The 12,017-nt window shown below is 36.2% G+C and overlaps 1 protein-coding gene across 3 annotated transcripts in view; it reads right to left on the bottom strand.

Annotated features, from left to right (window-relative positions):
- The window catches only part of usta (uronyl 2-sulfotransferase a), a 61,728-nt gene that overhangs the window by 15,969 nt on the left and 33,742 nt on the right, over positions 1–12,017 (bottom strand). For all 3 annotated transcript variants that reach the window (XM_077220099.1, XM_077220098.1, XM_077220100.1), the window contains exon 2: positions 3,692–3,735. In XM_077220099.1, the coding sequence (XP_077076214.1) occupies positions 3,692–3,735 (44 nt within the window). The remainder of the gene's footprint in view (positions 1–3,691; positions 3,736–12,017) is intronic.

Genomic DNA, 12,017 nt, shown 5'->3' with positions numbered 1-12,017 from the left:
GTATATATAGAAAGCGTGTGTGTGTGTGTGTGTGTGTGTTTGTTTTCAATCACATTCTTGTGCACGTCTGTGTCTATGGTAAGATTGCTTAACATTGCTTAAATTCACTTGATTATGGCAATCAATTTTATAAGTTGATAAAGGCTGAATGAAATAAAAACAGTGGAAGAAATAGTGAAGAGTAGTATGCTACTATGCTATTCTGAAGTTCCTAACCCTGAGTACAGCTCTGTTAGCCAAGCAAATCAGGTCAAAGCAAACATAGGTTGTCTCGAAATCAAATCAAGCTTAACCACTATAATTAAATATGTATGTTTGAGTCTCTTTCTATTTCAATCTCTGTCTTTGGACAGCTGCTGATGCACACAGTCTCTGTCCGCCTGTGGTCAAAGATGAGCATTTTAAGGAGTCCACAGTCCAGTGAAGAAAATCTTTTGTCTTCTCTTTCTTATCATTCTTATCTTCATCCACTTTTACTTGCAAATGTATCTTATATATCTGTATGCATCTAATATATCGTGTATACTTATGTAGGATTTTAGATAATAAGATTATACAATATTCAATATATAATAACTAGGCCAAATTGCTATCACTTGAACTCTGGATTGTATAGAGAAGATGCTATAAAATATAACATGTACTACAAAACTTTCCCTTTGACATTGTTAAACATTGTTAAACCCTCAAAACACAATTCGCTATGGGATATTTATCAGAATGTTTTAACAAATGTTACTGCTCTCAGGAGGCAGGGTATTGCATAAACTGTAAATAAAGACTTATTTTACAGAGGCATTGAGGCCTCTCGAGTGTGTATTCAATACAGGAAATGTCAATACTTATCACAGAACAATCCATCTAGTTAGAAACAATAAAACGTAGTTTGTACCATTTACATTTGTACAAGGCCATCGTTAAAATAAGAGTATTTTTATGGGTGGACCCCCTTTCCTGTTCTCTTCTGGACTCGTTTGTCATATGCGAGTGCAATCACACACAGTACTATCAATGAATCATCCCAGCATTCCAAAGTCTCTGAATCACTTGAACCCATTTTATAGCAGAGACACACAAAAAACAAACAAAGAGAAAACCAAAAAGAAAAACAGCAGCACAGAGAAATTAGTGTTACACTCTGGAGTTATTTTTGACCACAAAAAACTGATTATGACACTGAACATACAATCCAAGTTATAAATCATTTGAAATCTACAGGGAAATCGAGCCAAGTTCATTCAGTCTCGAACATGTAACAAGTGCTTTGAGATTTGTCTTTCTAAAACTGTGTCCTATAACACATATAATGACTCCTTTTTCAACAAGTCTCTATAAAATCCATAGACAGACCACAGTGATGGTTTCAACCCCACTAGTTTGAAACAGACCCATCGTTCATCCTCTGAAAAAGAGGCTAAGCTCAGTAAAAGTTTCAGCTGGGTTTGCTCAGAGTGCGTGTAATGATGACACTCCTCTTAAATCAAGCTCGTTCTTTCCACTCATTCTATTTCTCTCTCTCTTATCTGTGTGTCAACGATCAGAGTTGTCCCCACCGTAGGAAGTGCTGATAAGATTAGTTTTCATGAGTGTGTGTGTGTGGAGTTAACTTTCACAACTGCTTGTTTATTGACCCAGAAAATTATAACACAAAGTCATTATGTCAGTTAAATGGCAAGAATTTACCTTATTTGGGGCTTTTAAGCCATGTCTGTTCTCTGTTATATGTTACCATACTCCAAAAGTTGACAAAATTAACTTTCAGCAGTTATCAGGGCTCTAGATTAGTGGGAATAAAGGCGGTGGGTGAACCAACTCCAGGGTAAGGCTAGATGCACGTCTTCCTTAACTCTTTCCTCGCCAGTGTTTTTGATCATTTTCACAAAAATTCATGGCTCCAGAATATTTTGTTGTATGAATATCTGAACATGCAATATATCAAGAAGAACCCTCTGCTTTAAAAAAAGTTTTATTCTAGCTTCAAGCATTCTTTTTTAATCAACACTTGAATGTGGGTAAGTTTCATAAAAAAAGCACAATTATGAGCAAATAGCTGAGAAAATAGCGTTTTTGTCAAAGACTACGCCTGGATTGGATTCAGAATGACGATTATAATATAGATGGAGTAAATCGAGTCCATAAACACCCTTAATGCTTGCACAGACCTATAGCTCGTCCTGGGTCGACATTTCATTTAGTAACATTAGACAGTTTTGATTCACATGCTGTTTAATGTTGATGGTTGCGTTATTTACATATGCACATGATTACATATGAAATTTCTGGTTTCTTCATCTTCTTTCCATCTGTTTTGTTCAGGAGACTCAGTGCTCTTTCAGAAGATGCGTGATAGTAACTATATGGTTTCTATGCCTAGCCTGAAAACATTTAGTATAAATAAAAATGCACAAAAGGATATATCTAAAATGACTGTAATTATATTCAATATCTTCTTTAATACATTTAAAGCTACAATATGACATTTTTTTCACCGCTAGGGGTCGCTAACCTCTTACAATAACAAAGAGCGTAGGTTGATGATGCAGTGAAAAAGCGGAATCATGGAACTTGCTGTCATGCTGATGGATCTAATAATGTTTATGGATGAGTGAATACATTGATGTTTTTTAACATGACTGTGGTATGAAGCAGGGCGAGATTGCGAATGAGAGACAGATATCAGCGGCACACGCGAGTCCCACGGATATAAAGCAATGAAGACATTTCATTCTACCGAGCTAACTTACCCGCAAGTGCTAAATTCCTACTCACACAGGTCAGTTTATTTGACGAATTACTGAGGATACATACTGATCATATTCTAACCTTTCATCATGTTGCGCTATATAACATTGATTTGTTTTATGTACATTTGCTCACCTGTCTAATAAAGTACATGCAAGAGTGACCTCGACCTGTCAAGTCGTGAAGCTCTGTCAAGTCGAACTTTGTCACGAAGCTCTCGGCATCTTGAAAACCCCACGCCAATATTGATCCTCGTTTTAGTTCTCCTTTTGTCCCAAAGTCTGCTTGCCATGATCCATAATGTTTGAACGAAACAACAATAGCGTGCCGCTTAACATTACGCAATTGTCAACATTTGTCGCCATGGTTACTATGGCAGTACAAGCGGAAACCAGGGATAACGCGGATATTACGTCATTGACAGGCGACAAGGAATGGGCACAATTTAAAACTGTGAATTTATTTAAAACATTTAGTCGCAGTCTAGAGCCCTGAGAGCCCCCACACACACACACAAAATAATAAATATTTTTCTTTCAGAGAAACGGACCAATACTGATACTGCAAGACCCAAGTGCGTAAAGAAATTTCTAGCATAAATAGCATGGTTTTGCCAGGCTGTGATTTAAACTGATAGCAACTATCTACTAATAGAAAAACATTCAACATATACCACTCAAACTTCCTGTTTCATTAGGAAATACATCAACACAGGAAATAAAAATCCATTCATCAAACCATGTGAATGTGTGTGGCTGTGTGTGTGTGTGTGTGTGTGTGTGTGTTTGACCTTCCAGTCACTGTCAAGACTTGAAATGTTTTCCTCTAGTGTGGGAAGGCCAAAATAACAGGACAAACGCAGACAGGGATGTTTTGTACAGTACATTTCGAACTGGAAGAAAACAAGAGAGAGAGAAAGAGTTTGATCATACAAAAAAAAAAAACGTACCCTTGGTGTGGGAGGCCCGTGGTCGTCAACAAAAGTGGATTCTCCTGTGAAGAAAATAGAGTGTCAGAGTGAGCTGCTTACATAAAACATCTGTTATTTAGTAAATCATAAGCTTAGAGAACAATGCAGACAAAAATAAACTTTTTTAGCGCATTCAGTGAAAAACAATTTTTTGGAATAGACTACACTCAGCATCTGAGATGTATCTGCAATGAAATCCGTGGGGGAGCCAGATGAAATCCACGTGTGGAAACGGAAGAAGTGTGTTTTGGTGGGTGTTTGAGAGAGAAGGAATGCCTTCTGTGGTACAGTAGTGGCTAAAAAGGAGACACTCTTTCATCTCAATAAGGGTCTCCTCTTTAACCTCCACTCCAGATGGCATGCTGAAATCAGTGTCAAGAACATCAATGTTCTTCCTGTTAAAGGGATCATTCATCCAAAACACAATTCATATAATTTTCTCACCCTCATGTCTTTTAAAACCTGCATGACTTACTTTCTTCTGTGGAACAAAAATTAAACATTTATAGTGGAACGTGCAAGCTGCTCTTTTCAATGAAAGTGAAGTGAATGGTGACCACAGTTGTTAAGCAAGATTTTCATTGAATCAACATCATAAATTACATTTTGGTCTGTTACTTATACAAACTATGGCCTTTAAAGTCATATAAGTCACATGGACCACTGTTATTATGCTTTTATGGTGTGTTTTTTTTAGCTGGTCCCCATTCACTTTCATTGTGTTGAATAGAACAGCTCAGATATTTAGCTAAACATTTCATTGTGTGCTGCATGCAAGAAAAACAATCATTCAGGCTTGGACTGACACGAGGGTGAGTATTTTCATTTACACATTAAGGTGCACCGCTCCTTTAATGCTATCTCATGTGCTCTGCCTGTGTCCGTCTGCTGAATAAATAACCCATCCAGCAACACAGAGCTGCTATACTTCTCAGCCTATCTTCAACTTTCTCAGTATGAAGTGGAGAAAAAGAATGAGATATTCATAGACAGAGATTGATGCGTTCTCATCCTCTGAGCAAAAAGTCATAAATCTTGAAAGTTTTTCAGGACAGATAAATCAAACAAACAGAAGTAACAACAAAGAGAATGTACTGTCCTAGACTGATGGTGGCAGTAATGTTACATCTTTCAGCATGTGATACAGTATATGTAAATAAAAGTAAATATAGATATGATCGAGACATGATTCTTGTGTTACCCGAATTATATACACTACCGTTCAAAGGTTTTGGGTCAGTTTAACATCCCTACCTTTTATGTCAAAAGAAAATTTGATTTCTCAATTCATGACCCCTTTAACAAATTCGATAGATATACGATCAGTAAAAAGGCATGAAGTGACCAGGTGTAAACAAGCCCTCTGATGAAGTTCAGAAGAACAGAATTTATTTGAAATAGAAATCTTTAAGTCATAAAGTCCTTTTTTAGATCAATTTAATATATCCATGCTGAATATAAGTAATAATTACTGTAAAAAAACAACAACAAAAAAAACTCAGTTTCTGTGTAATCCATCAGAAGAATCCATCAGGCCTCATGTTCCTCATTTAGTGGCTGTTGTCAGCACTGAGATCTTGTTAACAGGACCAAATGTCTTTAACCACGCACACTATGTGTACACTACACTTACGTGAACTCATACGCTGCTGACACAGAAGACATGAGTAAGTTGATTCAGTCTAATTATCCAGTCTATTCATTACAAATGAGGGTCATCACATACAATTTTTCAGTTTAAAGATGCAGTCCGTAGTTTTTCCTCTTTGTCGCCATCTCTGTTAGAAATCTGCAATTGCAGTTATTCATGGAATTATCAACTTTACGTGGGTTGTGCCTCGGCATGGCACAGTGCGGATGAATCCAATGTTTTGAGGAGAATGTGCGGATGTCAGTCGCGGCGCCGGTGTGGATACTGTCATTCGGAATCACAGATTCTACATTTTGGAAATAATGCCAACATAAGAATTTTCACCGGAAAATGTCACAAGTAAGTACAAGAACAAGTAAGTAACAGCCACTTTTGTTCTGACCAACTAAGGGAAAAAAAGCATTGCATTAAATCGTGCTGATTAAATCTAACGGTTGCTTATCATATAATGTCACACCGTGCAAATTATACTTTGTTCTCAAATTGTTAATGTTAACAACATCAGCATTGTGTGACTACATTTAATGCCCTTGCAATATTTATCCTTGTTTTCGCATGGGTTCGGTTGCAGTCTCTTTTCTTCTGTAGCCACTCCGAATTCTGAAGTCTTTTGCATTTTACAACGAGTGAATCTACAGTTGTCACTGGTGATTATCGTTTGAATCTTTCTGGATCCACCATCAAATTGATAAGTTTGATTATATCAAGTGCTGTGAGAAAAGGCTATAAATCTACACCTCCAACATCCTCACACGTAATATAGCTTACCAGCCAAGACACAATCTTTAAGTGTACCGATATGACGTAATGATGCGAAAACATGCTCGAATTTCCCGTGGAAATCCACCAGTACCACTGGAAATAAAAACATTATAACAAGCTTACCGTTTTGAATCGCGCTAAGGCAAGCAGATAGTTTTGAACACTGGCTGGTTATGTACTTGCTCAAATTTATTTTGGATAATTTCTAACCCAAAAAAGTTACGGACTGCAGCTTTAAGCGAAATGCAGAAAAGAAAAAAATATTATTTATTTTTAATAATATTCAAATAAAGTTAAAAAGTAAATAAAGTTATTATTAAAAATAAAATTAAAAATTACTATACATTTATAATATAGTTATTATAGTAAGTGTCTTTCAAATTGTTTGAGATAAATCCCAAAGGAAATAAAACAAATGTGGTGAGCTTACAAATCTTGTACCGTTCTCTGGATTAATTGAATGATTGGTTGATGGCAATTTAGTATAATATCCTGTTTTAGAATAAAAGCATCATGTAAATGACAAGTGACAAACTCTTGATATAATTTGTGTTACATTTTCAGCATTGCAATTTCTTTAAAACCGAATAAGAATAGTCCATGCTATACTGCTGTAAAAACTGGTCATTTAAGCCTCAGAATGACCTTGTCGTAAAATGTTCTTGTCACTACTATCAGGATTAAGTAGTTTGTAGGGGGCTTGCTCAATTATCCACCGAATGCCCAATTGCCCCGTTTACCCCCCATGCCGGCACCCTCGGCCCAGGCTTTGGTCTGCACTGCACTTCATCTGATATTGGACCTTCATAACCCCTCAAAGCCAATTAGCACCTGCACTAACTAACTACCCGTCCCGGGTGCAGTCGTCTGGGGTTAGATTCTCAGACTCCAGGCAAGTCATTCAGGTCGCCGGGCTTGGAAATAATTGGAGACCAACGCAGCAGAAATGCAAAACATAAACAGAGGACTTATGCAATGATTAGCATGGGCCAGTTGCATGAAACAGAGTGGGTGAAGGCTGGAAAGAAATCAAGCAGCGTTGCATTTCTGTCAACTATATTAATGGGTTGTGTTGAAGCTGGTTCAAAGCTTGCTTTGGTTATGAGAGGATCATTAATAACATATAATTAAGACACAAAAAGTCAATGACATTGATGGAAAAGGCCACTAACTTGGCATACTCAGACACTAAATTCCCCAGCAGGAACATTTAAAAACAAAATCAATCGTTCACATAAAGTATCCTTTTTTGGCTTTCACAAAGCAAAACATTCTCTAAAATGGAATTTTAGAGAAGCTGGCTTGGCTTAGGAATGCTGTTGTTTGTGTCGGAATTCCATAAACGTATGCTTTCGGCATGTAATGTTTAATTAGAGTTATGAAATTGGTGACTCTTTAAAGTATGGTTTAGAGATGAGGAGAGCCAGAAATACTCCAATGCAGAACAGGAATCCACACAGGGTTGAAGTCTCGGTTGTGAGGTACACAAAACACAAAAGCCGCTGGCTATTTTCACCTAGTCTACATTTTCAATCCCATCCCGTAATAATTGGTGACCGCAGCATTCTCGAGAAGTTTGAGCTCTAAAGGAGATTCTAAACATGCAGATTAAAGCAAAAAACATTGGCTCTTGCTCAACATTCTTGTGAACTCAAAGTCTGGTTTGATCTGATTTTAGGTAACAAGCAAGGCAACAATCCAAAGCAAACCGTGTAAGCATGACAACAGACGGCCCTCAGTGAAATAAATGTACAGACTTCTATTATACAGTAGTCAACATTTGAAGTGGATCAAAACCTTTCATCAAAGTTATACATTTTGAACAATACCTGTATTTGTTATTACAATACACTGCTATTTCTTGTCTTAGGACAACTTTGATTAACTTTTTTGATTCAAATGTTTACTACTATGTATGTATGTATGTATGTATGCATGTGTATATATATATATATATATATATATATTTTTTTTTTTTTTTTTTTTTTTTTATCATGTATAGACGCATGCGGTCTTTTCAAAAATTACTGTTCTTATTATATAATGTGCCAAGATGATCATATTAATAACATATTGAAAAACAATATTAGAAAAAAATAACAAAAAATTTAAGGGGGAATAAAAGGGTGAAATAATTAAAATAATTTCAGAATTCACAAGGTAACAATACCTTGTTTTAAGTGTTCTACACAAATTGTCTGTGTACACAAAATTAAAAAAGGCATCTAAAATAATCAACTAAGTGCAATGTAGTGTTGTCAAAAATATTTTTTTTCAGTACATATCGATACTGAAATATCTGAAATGCTTCCAATACTCGTTTTCCGCAGAATAAACAAAACAAAATGTTGTCAGTGGTTATTAACGAGACAACTGTTTTTATCTAAAATTAGCTCCATTGTTTCAGGTGGTTTATTTGCTTCAATCATCAAGAACATACTTAAACTTCAACCTTACAAAAGTTTCAATTGATCCCAGTCTTACACCTGAACTGCACTCAGTGAAGTAAGCGCTTTAGTGGGTGTGTGACAGACAGGCTGACAGCACACTTATGCACTCTCACACTCCTGCTGGTGTGTAGCATGGCTGAGACAAGAACATATGGCTGAGGGTAAGAGGGTCCTGAAATAATAACATCAGTCTGGTTAAACACATCCTGTTTAAATAACATCACAGACTTATTTCTTTATTTCAGACGCCATCATATGCAGTTTCCCCCTACAGCATAAAGCCGTGTGCAGGTTGGTGACACAAGTACTCATAGCCGTATGTGGTCAGACTTCACTCAACCCTTTCATTTAGTATGTAGGAGTGGCCCAACATTAACCCATCAGTCTAATAACAGTGGGTGGTTTAAGAGTCTCCACCCAGGACTGTTATTCTATAGGTCTCAGCCTTTTACCACCTGCCAAGTGTGGTGGATTTGATGGACATCTGCTTTCCTTTTTTATAAATAATTGCAATGTTTTGTTGTTTTAGGAACCATCACCCAGTGAGGTTCAAGTTCTTGAAGAAGCCTAGAAAGCTGTGTCAGGATTTATAAGGTGGCTTGTGTCTAATGTTAGCAGGGACATGACTGGTTCAAGCTCTTCATGTGTGAGGTTTTGATTCAAAGGAACACCACACTGATGCCATACATAATTTCTCTATGTAGTGTTCACTAGTCCCCACACACTGAGCAGGGGATCTTTATAATGCATTGCACTTGAGTCATGCTGATTATGAGTTAGGAGCAAAATAGCCTATACCTACTATCGGTAAGATTTTGTAACATTGTAAATGAATATTTCAATTTAAAATGCTGTTCTTTTGAAATTCCTATTCATCAAAGAATCCGGAAAAAAACTGTATAATGGTTTCCACAAAATTATTAAGCAGCGCAACTGTTTTTAACATTGAGAATTATAAGAAATTTTTTGAGCACCAAATCGGAATATTAGAATGACTTCTGAAGGATCATGTGACACTGAAGACTGGAGTAATGGCTGTTTAAATTCAGCTTTGCCATCACAAAAATATAAAAAGTATATTCATAAAAAAAACACAGTCATTTTAAACTGTAATAATATTTCACAATGTTACTATTGTACTGTCTCTTGTTTAAATACATGGAGCTTTAGTGAGTATAAGAGGCATCTTTAAAAAACAAAAATCTTACCAACCCTAAACTTGTAAATTGTGTGTGTGTGTGTTTAAATTTAAAAATGATGACTGTTGAACTGAAAATAAACATTATTAGGATCATTTATAATATGCATGTGTCTTTTCTGTAACCCATGTTCAGAGTAAATCAGAATCAGAACTAATTCAAAAGGAAATGTTATATAATAAAGAAAAAGATTTCATACAAGTAAATGTTGTTGCATTTACTATATTTGCTTTTACAGAAAATACAAAACCCAAACATATGAACAAAAAAAATAAGTAGAACCAGGAAGAAAATGGCTGCTCAAGATAAGGTTACATTTCTCAGATTAATAATGAAAAATCAATCCAGTAAGGGTAACAGAAAGGTAGGGGTCAAAAAGAATCCAGGACCATCTGGTTTTCATGTATGGTATTTCCTGTGGCTTGGCTATACTGTACATACCTCTGCTCACCTGCTCTGGCCTTGGCCTTGCCTTATAGGAAGTGTGCATCGCTATGGCCACATTGAACCCAGCATTGAACTATAGCTTGAAACTCTTTTGTCTGTAAAACTTCCGAAGGAATAAAACTTCTAATAAAAACCTCTGAAGGAAGTTCCCATTCAGAGATTTTCTGTAGATTTACTCTAAAGCAGACTTTGTTGTTTTTATGACTGCGCAGAATAGCAACATTTGTAACAAGTCATCAAATCCAAATATCGTCATGTGCTTTTCTCATCACTGCCTCCCACACGTCACACTTTTCTGGGGTTGGCCAAGCACATTTGAGCACCTGGGATGAATCAGGAAAGCCTGTTAAAAATGGTACACTTGAACGTGACCTTTGGCCACTGATGCACAAACATCTATGGCTAACACATAGGCAGAAAACAAAAATAAAAATAAATAATTTCACCAGTAAGACAGTATTTAATAAGCAGAGGTGCAACTCAAGGTTAATACCAACAACTACAGTGTATGAAACCCTAATGCACTCCGACAGGAGCCTCAAATGACATTAACACAAATGGCCGACACACATGCTAGTGTACTTACGCACATACACATGGAATACTAATTAATCCCCGAAGGAAATGACCATGGGATTTGAGTGAGCTGTGGAGTAAACTGACTGCCAACTGTTGTAAGTTTCCTTGTCTGTATGAAACAGATCTATCCCCACTGCTACAAGCAGGATTGTGACATCCATTAACCTCATGGTAAAGAGAAAATCAGTAGTGAGACAAAACACAACATGTGGTGGCAGAAGGAGCTGGAGGGTCTTTACTTTCCTAAGCAACTAGACACAAACAGTAACCTGGTTGCGTTTTTAACACGGAGGTATTTTCATTTCAGCAAATCTACTGACAGTAAAAGGGAGGGTGTGGTGTTTATGCCTTTAAATACATCTCCCTATAGCCAACATAGCCACAAGTTACAATTCACTGCCACACACGGAGCAACACTTCCTCGAGTGCTTTATTCAAAGATACAATTGCAATTTACCCATTTTTACCCTAGTAAGATTACATCATACATATCATAATATCTTAAATTATTATTATATTATTATTTTGTCTAAATAAAGTAAAATAAACACTAACTAAAATCATTAACTGCAAAAAGCTACAATTGAATTTAGGCACCACAACTTCTAATATACATCATGAAAAATGGATATTCATTTTGAGATTTGTTAAAGATTACATTTAACAGTATTGTTAAATTATTCATTCACTATTAAAATGAAAATTATGTCATCATTCACTACTCGCCCTCACTAGTTCCAAACCCATAAGACTTTGGTTAATCTTCGAAACACTAATTAAAATATTAATGAAACTTGAGGTTTCTGTCCATCTATTGAAAGTCCAGGCAATCAAAACGTAAAAGATCCAAAATAAAGCATTGTAAAAAATGCATTCCAGCGGTTCAATCCAAGTCCTCCAACCCTCTACGCACACCTTGGAAATAGAATCGCCATTGGCTAGTTAGGGCTGGGTATCGTAACAAAGTTTTCGATACCGGTTCCTGAACGACACTTTTTTTAGATACCAATTTTATGAAACCCGTTTTAACAATATTACATTACCTAAAAAAAACTTTTATTTTTTCAGTTTGTTGACTTTTTTACACTCATATTTTGAGTCTGTAAAAAAGCACCAATGCTAAAGTCTTCTATGTTTCCTTATCATTTAACAACATTGATTAACATTCTAAACAGTATTCTTTACTTCAATGAGCTCATTGTTCCTGCCTTAACTTA

Source organism: Siphateles boraxobius, unplaced genomic scaffold (assembly GCF_051911475.1).
Source record: "Siphateles boraxobius isolate OS27281-9 unplaced genomic scaffold, OSU_SipBor_1 8, whole genome shotgun sequence".
Lineage (NCBI taxonomy): Eukaryota > Metazoa > Chordata > Actinopteri > Cypriniformes > Leuciscidae > Siphateles > Siphateles boraxobius.
Note: the sequence above shows the minus strand (reverse complement) of the source record. Positions and strands in the feature narration are given on the sequence as shown.